The sequence below is a fragment of the Zeus faber genome (genome assembly GCF_960531495.2).
Source record: "Zeus faber genome assembly, chromosome: 11".
Lineage (NCBI taxonomy): Eukaryota > Metazoa > Chordata > Actinopteri > Zeiformes > Zeidae > Zeus > Zeus faber.
The window spans coordinates 11,366,271-11,383,019 of NC_137205.1; the positions used below are offsets into that span (position 1 = coordinate 11,366,271).

The 16,749-nt window shown below is 44.1% G+C and overlaps 1 protein-coding gene across 1 annotated transcript; it reads left to right on the forward strand.

The window, feature by feature from the left end:
* The first annotated feature begins 705 nt into the window (after positions 1–705).
* LOC307236466 (transmembrane protein 184B-like) lies at positions 706–16,492 on the forward strand. Its single transcript, XM_080008896.1, has 9 exons — positions 706–1,136; positions 5,692–5,925; positions 7,712–7,877; positions 9,255–9,345; positions 9,473–9,548; positions 10,166–10,257; positions 10,585–10,754; positions 10,913–11,107; positions 14,325–16,492. The coding sequence occupies exons 2-9, from the start codon at positions 5,692–5,694 to the stop codon at positions 14,552–14,554; spliced, it is 1,254 nt and encodes a 417-aa protein (XP_079865022.1). The 5' UTR covers positions 706–1,136; the 3' UTR covers positions 14,555–16,492.
* The last annotated feature ends 257 nt before the right edge of the window (positions 16,493–16,749 follow it).

Below are 16,749 nucleotides of genomic sequence, written 5' to 3' on the forward strand. Positions count from 1 at the left end.
ATGTCATTGAGATAAAAAACAACAATCTGAAGCATTTTGGGTGGTTATGTAAAACAGTCGGTGACCTTTGTTTTGTGTCCTGGGTGGGCCGACGTGGCCCAGTGGCAGTGTAAGTGCTTGGGGCAGGGCAACTAGAAATGCTTGGGACAATGGGAAGTCACTTTATGTATTGTGTACTGATATCTTGTACAGTTCTTTAACACACTTTTAACTTTATTTACAACAGTATTTGTGTATATTTTATGAAGTAATAAAAATTAATAAAAACGTTCACAACATTTTCTCTGGTCTATATGCTTTCTTTACACTTTGTATTTAAATGGAAGCAATTGAGACATTGAACTTGAAACTGCAATGCAAACGATTGTGGATGTATTGTCTTCTTAAAATGTGGATAGTTTTGAGAATAAAGCCTTGAGGGCAGGTAGGGCTGGGGGACAAGACAATGCTTTACACTTTGTATTTAAATGGAAGCAATTGAGACATTGAACTTTAAACTGCAATGCAAACGATTGTGGATGTATTTTATTCTTAAATTGTGGATAGTTTTGAGAATAAAGCCTTGAGGGCAGGTGTGGCTGGGGGTACAAGACAATAGCACATGCACAGCAGGTCCAGCTGGCAGCTGTATGACGTCACCTTGCTGTGGAAAAGGCCAGTTCCAGGCGATCCAACTATCTGCGCGTGCGCAGAAACAACGGGAGTTTTGTCGGGCACTGCAACAAGAAGAAGCCGAACACTTGGAAATGGAGTGGAAGTAGTGATTATATCAACACTTTCCGAGATGACTCGTTTTAATTAATGTAAAGGGAGTGGCATTGTGATTTTTTTTTTTTAATGTATTTTCGCAACTAGCGCTTGTCCAGAGTTAACGGAGAAACGGGCAAGCTAACGCCAGGCTAGGCTAACTTGGCATCCAAGTTAGAACGCACCGCGAGTGTTTAGCCGCTTGAAAAAAAAACCCAACAAAAAACAAACAAAAAAAGAACCGGGCAAGGTGCAAACAAACATGCGGTGTATGGCTTCACTCGCCTAGCGATTTTTTTTTTTTTTGCGTGTGACATTTAGGATTGGGTTTGACATCGACACAGCTTATGCGCTAAACTGATGCTCAGAGTCAAAGCACTGCAGAGGAGGTAAGCCGCACACTGGAGATGGTGATGTCTATGTGTACCGCAGGTTCCACCTCTCCCACCTCGCCTATGCTCGCTAACTGTACGCGTATGGATTGGTATTTTAATGTCGTCACGGTTATTACATCATCGCCCGATCGCGATCTTTTTTTTTTGTGTGTGAAGTCGTTCGATTCCTCAAGCATGTGTTTTCACCAAAATTTAAGTGTAGTGTTGAGGAAATGTCGCAATAATAATAGAACGAGGATTGGTTGTTGCCTTCGGTTAGGGTTGAGGAAAATTGACTCGTTTACCCCAAATGCTATATTCCGATCTCCGATGCCAATAAGTGTCTGTTCTGCAATTAATAGACATGAAGATTGCATTTTTTATTTTATGCCACTAGTATAGCGGTATAAAAGTAACGAGTAAGACAATTTACATTCTTAAAAGCAATTTGTGTTCCTTTTACAGTTTACTCAAATTTCATGATCGTGACAGCCTAAATTGTAAACATCGAAAACATGATCAATGTGTCAGAAATGTCAGAAAATGCAATGCAGCACGGTGGCTGCGGGCGAGTTTCCACTAGAAAGTAGTCCATTCCATTGACATCCGAACAGAAGAACAATTGCAAAATGACAACAATAAAATCCAGTGTTGTTGTTATTGTGATGCTTTGTGTCGCATTAGCCCCAGCAAAAAGCTGCTGAGGTCATGCCAGAGAGCCTGCTGTTCTCATTTAGGTCAAAGTACAATGGCTGCTTTGGAACAGTCCTTGGGGTGCTGTCAGCGGGATTGATGACCTGCCTTTGTATGAATGTGTTGTGGGAAAAATAACTAACAAGAGTATTTGGTGTTTTAACCAATGATCATATGGTTAGCTTTGTTTTTGTTCCAAAGCTCATTGAAATGTGCCCTTTCATATTTTTAAAGCATCTCTAGACTATTGTGATAGAAAAGTGCAATACTTGATATGTTATATATAACCAATGGATCATAATTTTTCTATTTTCATAAACAAGCTCTTGCCTTTTGCTCACATGATTGGCTCATACGCTCCACACTGTTCGCCAGCTTGTCTGACGTCACAATTTGCCTGTGGGCGGACATGCAGCCCACAGCATTCAGTAGTCACAAGATGATTCAGCAATCTTCTAGCTTCCAGAAATTTCTCAAAAAAATTGTAGCTTGTGTGAGGTCAGAGTGGCGTCACAAAACGACTCCTTTTCCGATAAGACTCCCCACTTTGGGAGATATACTACAGAGCGCTGCTATCACTGCTTTGGAAGTGTGTCTTTATATCTCTCCTTATTGTGCAAAATAAATTTAGTTCTGGTGAATAGACTGAGCGTCTCAGTTCGTTCCAGATAGCAAGGGTTATTCTTATCGACCAGGCAGCGGAATTTTGCCGACTATATTGGTTCCTTTTCCATAATTTTTAACATCAAATTGTAAACCATTGGACTCTGATTTGACTCTCAGGCTGACATTCTTAGCTTCTGCGCAAACATAAACATGGGATTTGAGGAATTTTACCCCACACAATCTCCATTTAATTTCCCAACCGTTTTCACACAGTCTTTGTTAGAAATATCCGCAGGCAAGGCCGGTCTGATTTTGTATGTCATTGTGATGTGTTTCATTGTGACCGGCCAATTAAGGCCTCTCGGAGCTACTTTATGCGAGTCATCGCTTCATCCCATATTTAGGTGATGGGAGACAGGATGGTACCATCAAAATCAGTTTGATTAGTGATTAGGTTATTAGCTTCCTGTCATGCAGCCCGAGTGACTGATACTGTCACAGATGGCAGAACATGTTGATGCTTTGATCATCAGGGTTGGGCGTCTGTTAGGCATCTTACTGGCTTTCTTTTGACGTCACCTTATCTGCTTTTAATAGCCAGTCTGATTTGCTTAACCCCTTCTAAGGGACCCTGGGCTCAAATCCCTGCAATATCTAAACACATTCGATTAGACGCTTGCGAAAGGAACCGCAGCTTCATCCCCAAGACCAGCGTAACAGGTTGTGAAGACCAAAGAACGGTGTGCCGCAGGGGTCAGTCCTTGCACCGATGCTATTCAACATCTACATCCACGACCTTCCAGTGACTGAGTCAAGGAAGTATGGCTACGTGGACGACCTGGCTATCTTGCTCCGAACACCGTCATGGACTACGACTGAGGACAGGCTCAACCAAGACATGGGCATCCTGGCCACATACCCGAGGAAGTGGGGACTGAAACTCAGTATAGGCAAGATGGTATCGGCAGCCTTCCACCTCAACAACAAGGAGTCAAAAAGAGAACTGGAGGTGTTTGTCGACAACAAGCGACTAACATTCCAGCAAGCTCCCAAGTACCTAGGTGTGAAGATGGACCGTACACTGGGCTTCAAACAACACCTAGAAGAAGTCAAGGCCAAGGTAACATCACGGGCAATGCTCATCCGTCGACTTGCTGGTACAACATGGGGAGCTGACGCCAAGACGCTACAGATAGCAACTCAGGCCCTGGTCTTCTCTGCAGCTGAGTACTTCGCACCTGTTTGGGGACGGAGTCCACACGCAAAGAAGGTGGCTGTGGCGATAAACAACGCGCTCCGAACTGTGACAGGCTCCCTACAGTCCATGCCAGTCAGCCAGCTCCCTGTCCTAGCAGGGATTGCCCCTGCCGCCATCAGAAGGGAAGCCGCCACCTGCGCTTTGGCAAGAAAGGCCAAGATGCATAAAGAGCACCTGCTGCACCAGACAACAACCACGGTAGCACCCCCAAACAGACTGGTCTCATGTCAGCCCTACAACCTGGCGGCACAGAAGTTACTGCAAGCGGCTCCAAAGGGACAGTCAAGAATGACTCGCCTCGTCCTGGACGGTAGAGTGGGAGACTGCTGAGCCCACGCGACTCCACCGCCACATCTGGGACCCGGGTGGAGGAGTCAAGGGTGAAGAACTGCCACGCTAACAATGGACAACACTACACCGGCTGCGAACAGGTGTGTGTCGCTTCAAGTCCTTCATGAAAAAATGGGGTCTCTGCCTGCATATGTGGGGAACCTGAGCAAACAGCGGACCACATCATCAATGGGTGCGACTACCACAGTGCACCGTCTGAAGCTGGCCACTTCGAACTGGACCTGGCGACGATGAAATGGCTACATCATAGTGAACTGGACGTATGATGTCCATTTTACTGTAATATCTGACATCTTTGGTGTAGCCTCGCTCTCTGTTGGATTGTTTTTGTGGGGTGGGGATGGTGTGGTTTGAGCAGCCACACCTGTCTTAGGGCTAGGTAATTCGGCCTAGGATAAGGGTGGCTGTATGCCTGTTGCTCATTAGACTAATCAACAAGCAACAGGTAAAACCCCCATCCCCACACACACAGGAGAGGAGCCCTTGTCATGACATGTTGTCCATCTGCTCCATACTTGTTCCACCTAGCTCACTCGCTACAATAAAACTGGTGTGTTTTTGGAACCTATGGCACAAAGACACGGACACTGAGGTTTGAAACACACCAGTTTCGTGTAGCGAGTGGGCTAGGTGGAACAAGCCCAGTGCAGATGGACAACATGTCATTACAAGGGCTTCAATTACCTAGACCTGAGACAGGTGTGGCTGCTCAAACCACACCATCCCCACACCACGGTTTTGTATCGGGATGTTGTAATACTGATATTGGTGTGTCATCCATCGAGTTCAACCCTATTTTAGCCAGACTGCACTGGCTTCCTGTCTCTGTTAGGATTGATTTTAAAGTCCTCAGCTGATATCACAACAGTAAATAAACAGTTTCCACATACAATAACCAAATTGGCCTTATTGTAGTCTACATCTTCCAGTTGACTTCATTTTCTAGGTCTCTAGAGCAGCAGATATGTGTTGAAACTCAGTTTTACAGGTTTTTTTCTCTCGCTGCGGTTCCGGTTGGCGTTTCAAAAGAAAATCCAAAAGTAGCCGTGTTTGCAACGCATCTTCCAGGAGCCCTTAGGTCAAACATGCCTCTGTGTGCTCTGTTTTGGTGGTGTGTGGCAAGGTGTTCCTGTCCTCTGTAGGGATTTGTTTGTGCCTAGGCCTATTTACAGCTCCCTGTGCTGCTCCCTGCCCTCAGAAAAAATGCAGAGAAATAGGCGAGTAGAATTTGGGTCAGCAGCTCTTGTCTCGTTGGCTGTCACACCATTTCGTTCTGTTTGACAGATTTGTGCTCTGTTCCCCTCTCTCCCATGTTTTTTTTTTTTTTTTTTTTCCTCCATTTTGACACCACACACCTACCTGCCTTGTGTCTCCTCGCTTCGCTCAATCTCTCTGTCTTTACATGGTTATCCAGATTCTCTTCTTAGCTCTGTGTATCTCTACACTGTCCTAGTTTGGTCTCCTGCATATCTTGTTTTGCTGTTCTATTTTCTTCATGCCACTCGATATTCTTTTCTGAAGAACCTTAAATATTTGCGATTTATATGCTTCTCAATGTAATGTGATTTACTGCTCGAACAGTGTAAAAAAATCTCTTACTGCTGATTACCATTGTGGATATGTCTTACGGTGTTGAGGTAAAAATGTGTTTTCTTCGTTCAGATGAGTCAACTTTGGCGCTGGGACATACCCCTGTTGGAGAGGTCGAGCAATGACTCTCCCGTGGGTCTGGCCCCGGGGACCCCAGTCACAGTGGCTCCGCCAGGGCCCAACGCCACTTGGGTTCCAGAAGCCCCGTTGGTCTCACCAGTGGATCCCATTTTCCTTATGACCTCCATGGCTCAGACCATATCAGGCTTCTTTGTTTGGACCGCCCTTCTAATCACCTGCCACCAGGTAAAGTCCCCGTCCCCTCTCTCATCCCCCTTCTATTATACATAACCATGTGTCTTAAGGCTTTTTACATTTAGCATGATATGCTTTATTTTAAAACAATGAAGAACAACTTTCCCAGTCGCGGGAACAATGGATTTCTTTGTACCTCCGCAACCTTCCAAGATGGCTGCCTGAATACACATAGTTCACCCTGGCATCCTCAGATCACACTGCGGTTGCACACAGTGAAATTCACTGCCTTTAAAAAAACAATCCGTCATTGTTAAAACATCTCAGATTCTGCCCTGACGGCTGCCGAGCATAAGTTGATTATGTCCTCTGGAACACACACACTGGTGTACACCTCTGGCTGCTAAGTCATAGAGAAACTAGTATATCCAGGCTTCAAGAGGTCCTGTTCTGCCTTTCTCGCTCTGGAAAGAAACATTCATGCTTTTGAAAATATTTACTTGTAATGCAATATCCTGTAAGGCTGACAGCCGCTGCAATGCACAGAGGTGTGTTTTCCAGTTGTGTGGTTTAGTTATTCTTGGGGTTTGTATAATCACTTGCAAAATTGGAGGTGTTTGGCAAAAACGTTGTCGCCTGACTTTGTTTGTTATGGAAGTGTGCGACCTATCTGTGTCTCCACCGCTGTGTCATTTAATGCTGCTACAGAAAGGGTTAAAGACGAGCCCGTTGTCACTTTGGCAACAGGTGCTGCTAGCACTGCTCTGACATCAGTACAGATGAATGGGTAAGAGGAGGTGGGGTTGGGGTTGCCTAGCGACAAGCCTCGGGAGCGGAGTGCACTCCCTCGCTTGGCGTGTGGTGACCCAGTGTTTATCTTACTGAAGGGGGGGGTGTGTGTGTGTGTGGTAAGGGAAAGAACCATATGGAGCTCAAACAAAGGTCCTCATATGGATCCACACCAAATGCAAAAAAAAACACACACAACACCGTGTCTGGGCAACTATATACCTACTAGTTACTAACACGTAAAATATAGTCTTTAAGAATTGATCTTGATTGTGGTATTATTTGCCACTGATCCTTGTGGTGACTTTCACTCTCCTTGTAAGGGCCAAATATAGTTTTTAAGAAGTTTTCCACACAAGTTTTCTCTGACTTCCTCCTAATACCTTTTCAATCCACAAAGAGATCAGTTCAAATTTTTTGTAAAATGCAAAAAATCGGATTCTTCCAGCTTGCACACACACACACACACACACACACACACACACACACACACACACACACACACACACATATGACGGCGCTGGATACAGATTTGCAGATGAAGACGGGAAGAGTCTCATCGGCTGCCCGGCATGAGGCCTTGGCGTAGCATGTCTCTGCTCACCCATTTACCACCACACTGGCAAACTGGGAGGAAGGGTTGCATATTAAAAGCCATCGTCTCCCTTTTCTCCCCGTCTCCCTCCTTTTGTGTCATGATGCCATATTGGTTATTTTAAAATATAGCAGCCAAATGCAAAATTATATTCACACATTGTTGTTCTTGTCTGGCCGGTCCTTACGTCAATATTTCATGAGGATGATGCTGAAATCGGGACAAGCTCAAGGCTTGTTAATTTCCAAGGGTTGAGGCTGAGTTTCTGTGTGTATGTGTACAAAATCTTTCTTTACAAAATCCAAGACTTCCAAAATATCATTACTATGTTCAGCCCATTGTAAATGCTTTGCCCATTGCCATTATAAAGTTTCTTTGAGGAGAAACTTTATGATGAAACTTTTATTAGGTTTCTTTATAATGTATAATGCCCCCCCCTGATCTCCCTCTCAGATCTACATGCACCTGCGCTACTACAGCTCTCCAAATGAACAGCGGCACATAGTGAGAATCCTCTTCATTGTCCCCATCTACTCCTTTGACTCCTGGCTCAGTCTCCTCTTCTTCACCAACGAGGAGTACTACGTCTACTTCGACACGGTCCGAGACTGCTACGAAGGTGAGAGGAGGGAGCTGGAGACAGCAAAATGTTCCAGTATTTGGAAATGTAACCGTTAACGCCATTTTCAATGTCTTGTGCGGGTTTTTTTTTTTTTTTTTTGTTTTTTTCCCCCGAAGGCGGCCATCTTTGCTTTGCATCCAAGGCCTGTTGGGATTGCTCGGTAGGGGAAGCCTGTTTCCTAGCAACGGTGTTCAAACGGCTGAAGCCCTAAGAAGAGTTTCAGAGGGCACTCACTTGTAAAAGAGAAATGATGTGCTTCTTCTGCATCCTACCAGCCTGCTGTGCATCCACCGACACAGGAATTTCTGCTGGCATTTAGTTGAGAAAAAAATCATCCATTGTTTTCAGTCAAATAACACTAAATTTAAAGTCAATGGTAGCAACGACCTTTTGCCATTATTGCTATTTTATGTGCCTAAGTTATTGTATGTCCTGCCGTGGGGGTGTGCTAGTGATGTCAGGGGGATCTGACAGCGCAGCTGATCAGCTGCGCTCAGTGCCCCCGTTCCTTGATCTGTGGATTTTAGACCACGTAGCAGCTGTGGACCCACTACTCTCTTTTTCTAAATCTAAAGACGGAGGGCTTCCCCTGTTTCAGAGCACATGGACATAATGGCCGTTCATTTGTGCTCCAGATAAAGTTTGCACAAACACACGCACACTGCCCCCTCCTCCGCGCTACTACTGGCAGCGTAGTAAACTGCAGTTCCCGCAAGGTAGTGTGGACTTCCCTCTCCCAAAAGCCCGGCGCATATGGCGACTTATTCTATATTGTATTAGGTAATGACTTGATGTCATGATTTGTGATGAAGTGCTATTTGTATAAACTAGGATCAATCAATGAATCATCAGATTCAAAGTGAAATGTTACTAATAATTTTATGTTTATGTTTGAAATGTAGTAGTCCAATACAGAATTACTGGGCTTTTCATAATTCAATCTGTCTGATTTCTATATACATAAATATATATATATATATATATATATATACACTTCCACTTCTTAAATTCTCAAAATTCACAAACAAATCTGTTTCAGCGTTCGCATAATGTTGGTCCTCTCTCTCAAACAGTCGATGCGGCTATGGTTTGACGAGTGGATGTTTGTCCCTCTGCAGATCTAAACTGAGAGTAGCTGCTACCTTAAGGTGGAGGCATACTTAAACATCACTGCACCAAGCCTTAAATCAAGCTGCAGGAGAACACCTAGGGCCGTAGCCCGGGAGACAAATAAGCAGGATCAGGGTCCGTTCCAGTTGAGGTTATTTAAAGCCCGGTTCTATTATACACCGACAGCAGCCTATCAACGGGGCAGTCTGGCTTTCTAATGCCGCTTTTGTCCAATATTAACTTTGTGTCTGCATGTGTCTACAGCGTTTGTCATCTACAACTTCCTCAGTCTTTGCTATGAGTACCTGGGAGGAGAGAGTGCCATTATGGCCGAGATCAGAGGGAAACCCATTGAGTAAGTCAGCATGCAGAAACCCGATTTAATGTCCTATTTTTTTTGTTTTGACCAATTCCTGATAATTATTAGATATTATATATCATTATATTTTTATTAATATATATAACCCCATATCGCTCCACAGGTCCAGCTGTATGTATGGGACGTGCTGCCTCTGGGGCAGGACCTACTCTATTGGTTTCCTCAGGTTCTGTAAACAGGTACCCATTGGCCAGTAACTTGCGTTGTCTGTTAAATGTTAAATACATCTGCAGGATTTCATGATATTACTAATGCTAATTTGATTTTTAATCTGAAAGTCTGCAAGAAGTATGTGGCAAGAAATGTTAAAGCAACACTATGTAACTTTTTGTTTTTACCTTAAAATAACAGCTTCAGAGTACTCTTACTTTTACTTACTTTGACTTGTAATATGGAGACTGGCACCCACAAATCTGCTAAATTATAAAGTTGTCGGTCAAAATGTCCTATGATAATGCTCATACAAAATGTAGCCGTGCTCCACCTCCCCGATGCCGTGGGCAAGACGGGCCAGTAGTGCTCCCGTTTAAGACATTGTGCTTCTTTAAGACCATATCCATCCTATCACCTTAATGAAATTCCTCCGGAGGATTGGAAATTGCGCTGGTAAAAAAATAAAGATTGGCCCCTTCCCCGCGGTTATAATCAAATTTAACTAAAGTATTGAAATAATTTAAAATAACAGATGATTTTACCGTAATTTTGTTTTTGTGGGCTAGCGGTGAAGGTTTGATTTGACTTTTCTTTCTTCCTTTCCTACCTTCACTCTGTATCACATCCCTCCCACTTCCCACAGGCAACACTCCAGTTCTGTGTGGTGAAGCCGCTCATGGCCATGATCACCGTCATCCTGCAGGCCTTCGGGAAGTACCGAGATGGAGACTTCAAGTATGTTTGCTCACCGGCATGTCCCTCCTTCCCTCCGATCCCCAGTCAGAGAGAGAGAACCAGCCCTTCCCACTTTCCTGTCCTTTGGTGTCTTATTGTTAAGACGACCCCCTTAAGTCCACAGGTCATTGATGTGGTCTGGTTATGTTTTGAGTGACCTGAATCTGCTAACGTCCTCACTGCTAGCTCTGTCAAGTTTACCAGCAGGTTCTTTGTTTCGAAAAGATCCTTTGACCATGACCGAACCCAACTACCTAACATCAAATCCGCTACCATGCTCGGTATTCACGGATCTGTACTGAAGCCTCGCGCTCGTCTCTCCCGCAGCGTGGCGAGCGGCTACCTCTACGTCACCATCGTCTACAACTTCTCCGTCAGCCTGTCGCTCTATGCCCTGTTCCTCTTCTACTTCGCCACGCGTGAGCTGCTCGTCCCCTACAGCCCAGTGCTCAAGTTCTTCATGGTGAAGTCGGTGATCTTCCTCTCCTTCTGGCAGGGTGAGGAGTCAAATACGGTGCACTCTAGACGCCTAGACACACACACACACACACACACACACACACACACACACAGTAACAGCAGAGCCGTCACGTCATACAGCGGCTTCTGAAGCGTCCCAGACTAATTCTGTCTGCTCCCGTGCGTCCTGTTTTAGGAATGCTGCTGGCTATCTTGGAGAAGTGTGGTGCCATCCCTCAGATCAGCTCCGCCGAGGTCTCTGTGGGTGAGGGCACGGTTGCCGCCGGTTACCAAAACTTCATCATCTGCATAGAGATGTTCTTTGCCGCCGTGGCCCTGCGCCACGCCTTTACCTACAAGGTCTACATGGACAAAAGGCTGGACTTCTACGGTAAAGTGGGAGCCGTCGGAGGGTATTGGTTATCAACCAAGTTCGGTCTGAGTGTCACGAATTTGAAATGCGGCTCACAAGCTACCACGTTGTTTCACAAAATAATCAGATGTGCGTCAGAGAGTACTACAACTCATGCAGGGATTACGTCTGGAGTGATGTCTTAACTCCCTGTAGTCTCTAATAACAGACCCTTCTTACAGGCTTCTTACTATTTGCTGGAGGTGCTTGAAGTGCTTAAATTTCGTCCTCAAAAATTCTGAATACTTTATAGATAATCCCCTTTGTGCTGAAGTGCTTGAAAAGTCCTTGAAAAAACACTGTCATTGAAAACATGATATTCCCCCTGGCTTTGTTATTTAAATCATAGCACTAAATAATAGATTAATAATAGATTATGGATATACCAATATAATAAAATACACAATGAGACTTATATTTTCATTAGTAAAGATCACATTGAAAATGTATTATTTGTTTTGCCTGAAGTCCTTCAAAATGAAAAAATTGTGCTTTAAATCCTTGAAAGTCTTTGAATTTCATTTAGTAATGCCAGAATTAACTCTGTTCCCCCCCAGTTGTGATCTTCATATTGATCATATTCCTTCGATATATTTTGGCTCAATCTGTCTCTCTTCCCTTCTGTTTTCTGCTGTACCTCCTGGCTCATTTTGGATTTCCTCTCTGTTCTTTGTCTCTCTGTTGTCTGACTCTGTCCCCGTCTTATCCCCCCTTTTTCCCGGCTCCTCCCCGTGCTGCGCTAAAAGGTTCATTTCCTATCTATGGACAATACGGTAGGTCTGCTGGTCGCTGTGTTTCCTCCGTTTCGACCACGGTGCTCCTGCTCTTTGCTTCTGTGCTATACTACATTTTGATTGCGCTCATGTGTCTAAATTACATTTACATGTGATTGCTTTGTCATTTGTGTGACCGTGAACTCATTTGGTTCAGCTTTCAGTTTCACTTTACTGTTGTGAAGACGTTTCATGTCCATAACAAGCCCACCACTGTTATGTTTGCTATTATTATTTACAATTATTGTCATTGTGTGTTTATTTTCGATGGAAGGAGGCCGTGTACGATGGTTCAGTTTCCTTGTGCATCAAACACTATGTCGCCGCCCAGGTGAAGCGCTCTGCTTCTCCCGTTATCCCCACTCCTGATATCATTGAGAGTGTTTACACGCACATTAACATTCTGATGTGAACCCAATTAATTATTGAAATGGTCATGTTAACACCATTTTGTGTCCAAAATTGAATTACGGTCTTAAACAGAGTACACACCGATCAGCCACAACATTAAAAGCACCTGCCTATATTGTGTATGTCCCCCTCGTGCCGCCAAAACCGTTCGGCTCCGTCGAGGCATGGACTCCACAAGATCCTCCGAAGTTCTCCTGTGGTGTCTGGCACCAAGACGTTAGCAGCAGATGCTGTAATGCCGAGTTCAGACTATGTGATTCTGGGCTGATTTTCCGCTCGCAAGGAGGTTTCTGGATATTGCCGAGCAAAACTTCAGATCGTGGGGAAAATCATAGCGCCTCTCTGCGAGTGATGGGGGTGTGGTGTGAACTGCTCACGACCCGATCCAACTAGCGCTCTCCGACGCCGATATCAAGCATGTTTAATATATTGTGTCGGGATCGAGTCGGATGTGACACGGCGAGCTCCAGCCAATGAGAGCAGACACAGGGTGGGGTCAAGAAGGAGAGATTGAAACACAAAACATAACTATTTTACTTTTCTTCTCTAGGTTTAAAATATAATTCTCATTTTAATTAATCTACAGTGATCAAGAATATAATAAAAAAAGAAATAATCCTGTCCCCGGCATGGTCTCGCATCATTTCCGGTGTCAATTCTCGCGTGTGATTTCATGACAAAACGTAGTTTGGAGGCCCAGCAGACTCATCGAGCACCGTTCCTCCTGATGAAAGATCTTGTAATGTGTGGCCCCCTGTCGCCAATCAGTCCTGTAGTGTGCGAACTACAAGACTGTAAGATTCCTGATTGCAAGAGAGAAAGTTGTGTAGTGTGAACAGAAAAGGGATCTGACGACTTTGAAAGTTGTGTAGTGTGCCCATGGCATAAGTTGCGAGGTGAGGCCCCCATAGATTGGGCGTGTTGTTAAAGCACGTCACACAGACGCTGGATCGAATTGAGAGCTGGGCAATTTGGAGGCCAAGTTAACACCTTGAACTCTATGTTCCGCAAACCATTCCTGAACAGTTTTTGCAGTGAATGATGGCACTGCCATCAAGGAATACCATTGCCCTGAAGGGGTGTACTTGGTCTACAACAATGTTTAGGAAGTTGTTACTTGTCAGAGTAACATCCACATGAATGTCAGGACCCAAGGTTTCCCAGCAGAACACTGCACAGAGCGTCACACTGCGGTCTGTGGCTACACAGCCCCATACGCAGCAAGCTGTGGTGCACTGTGTGTTCTGACACCTTTCTATCATAGCAGCATTAACTTTTTCAGCAATTTGTTCTACAGTAGCTCTTCTGTAATATCAGACCAGACGGGCTAGACTTCGCTCCCCAAGCACATCAATGAGCGAATGGGCGCCCATGACCCTGTAGCCAGTTCACCAGTTGTCCTTGCTTGTACCACTTTTGGTTTGTACAACAACTGGATACCGGGAACACCCCACAAGACCTGTCCTTTTGGAGATTTTTCCTGCTTCCAAGACATCAACTTCAAGAACTGACTGTTCGCTGCCTAATACATCCCACCCCTTGACAGGTGCCATTGGAATGAGAGGGTCAATGGTATTCACTTCACCCGTCAGTGGTTTTAATGTTGTGGCTGATCGGTGTATATCAAGTCCAATTAACAAACCTACTTAACTTGCCCTACAACTAACCAAATCTTGGGACCTCTAAGTGATGGGTCGGATTTTGTTCAGTTTTTCTCAGTTGGCACAAGATTGAATTCATAACTAATATATAACAACTTAACCAGATTGGTGATTTCCAGCCTCCTCCACCTATGCAGAGATTTGATTTTTAGGGGAAGATGTGTAACTGCATTATAGCTCAAATCTTTGCTATGAATGTCGGCGCTTCACACCATCCCATCGTTCTCAGTAAATGAGTATTAATGTGCATTTAAGTCTCTCATAATTTGGAGATTCATCACTTGCAACCTCCCTGCCATGTTTCCCCACTGACTTTCCACTCTCCGCACACCCTCCCAACCCCACCCCCAGGTCGCTGCGCCCCCATGAAGAGCATCTCCAGCAGCCTGAAGGAGACCATGAACCCCGGAGACATGGTTCAGGACGCCATCCACAACTTCTCCCCGGCCTATCAGCAGTACACGCAGCAGTCCACCCTCGAGCAGTGCAGGGGTCCGCCCCTGTCCCGCAGCCACAGCAACATCAGCACCCGCTGCGACAACGAGAAGACCCTGCTGCTGAGCTCAGACGACGAGTTCTGAGAGACACACACACACACGCGCACACACACACACACACACACACACACACACACACACACACACACACACACACACACACACACACACACACCTGATATCGTCCTTGTGACACAAATCCAATATTTACATTTCTTCCTAAACGAGGGGGACTCCGATTCCATTCGGGTGCTTTTGTCACCCATGTTAAGTTCTTTGTGAGACCCTCGGCTGCAGCACAGCCGCTGGGCTGGGCGCGTCAAGAAGGGAATGGAGGATTTCTACAATGGAAGGAAAATGAAGGATAAGATCTGGTGATCTAGGAAAAATTGGGCATTAAAAGTGGTCGAGCGATGGAGTAACTACTTTAGTTAGGAGGCAATTAGTGGAGTTTAGGAGAATTATTGTATTGGTTTTCACCATTTATATATCTTTTTTTTTTCATTAACTTGTCACAGCATTGAATTCACTTCAGGTGAACTCCTTCACTGTTTTTATTGCACATAAAGATGCAGACTACATAGATTAAGAAACATACCGCATACAAACTCCAACATTGATCAATATGCTACGCTTACACAGTAGCGCAAGTGCCATCCTGAGTTAAAACACAATCTTAAGTGTTTAATTTTGTTTTCCTAATTGAATGTCAACTCAGCTCTTACTCTGCCAACTCTGCCCATTACTGAAACGTTGCCAAATAGAGAAGGAGGACTCAGGGGTCACCCGCTCCTTCCTCAAGAGTCACTTAAGTAAAGATTTACATTTTATGTCATTTATGGGCGACCAACACTAAAGAGTTTTAAATTGCTGGAATTTATTTTAATATATTATTTTTTTTTACTGATCTTTTTTTATGTTCTTTAGACCATAAAGGTACAACTAATTTACAAATATTCTATTGGAAAGCTGTTTATTCAAGCGATGTTACAAGGAATCTTACTATGTATGTGTAAATATGTTTCCGTGTGCTTATTTGAGCGGGTGTATCAGAAGACTGATCGATCTATTCTGTTTTGTAGTTAGATGTACTGCTGAGGAAACAGCTGTTTTTTTGGTATCCCCCCAAATTTATTGACTTATATTCCAGTAAAGCTCAACATGCCGCCCCCTGGTTGTGGTCCTAAGTAACTGGACACTCAGAGTACAGTTCTATCATGCTGACCCTCTGAACCTAATTCTCGCATTCATCTCCTCTCGTGTCAAATGCAGAATTCCAAGCGCCTACGTTCGGGCAACAATCGGACTTAAATGACACAGGATTGTTGAAGATTATCGGCGTGAAAACGTAACGTTAAAAATGAGCTACCTCTTACAAGCCATGTGGACATGGACCCAACGTTTTGTTGGTGTTTTTGTGTCTATTCTGCAGCTGTTAAAATGAAAGTCGCTGAATTTTGTAATCCACCCGTCACTGACAAGTGGATGAAAACTCGTCCACCTCCCAATCGGTTGTTTTGCTTAACTTCAACACTCGGGCACTGAAGCGAGACCTTTGCCTTTTACCAGGTTCACCTTTTGAGCCCAGAAAGTCGAGAAACGGAAATTTGTAATGTTGACTGAATTTGTTCTAGATGTACCACTGGCTTGGTTTGTATTTCTTTCCTTTCATACCTTATTTGTAGTATGCCCCCAAAGGTAACCACGTCAAGCTTAAGCTTCTTGAACAGACAAACTATCAATTGATGCTTTTGATACTGTGTATTCTAAAATGTATATTCTAATGAAAGCAGAATATATTATACCACAAGGAAAATATTGTAAATACGGTTTGAGTTTCACAAAAACATTTAAGATGGTGACTATAGTGTTTGGATAGTGCTCTATTTTGTATCCGCTCAATTCTTATTCATTTTATTCTTGTTTTATATTTCTTGCCTTTATTTGTAAATTGGTATTATATCTTAGATGTAATGCTATAGTTGTCTTTCTGTTGGTGTTGGAAATGGAAATAAAAGTTGGCAAGCGCGATAAGTTAGTTGTGAATTCAGTGGCAATCACTACCTGTAAATGATTGGTTGGTGTGACAAAGATGTCGTTATCCGAATTGAATTTGATTTGCACTGAAACATCCAAAGGAGAGACGGAAAAAGCAACGCCGTCAGGGGGTCGTCAACGTGCCTGTTTCGGATTCGGATTAGAGTTGTGCACAATAATCATTGATCCAATTCGAATACAATTCAAACAACATTTAAATCAAAGGCCAATTCTTAATTCGA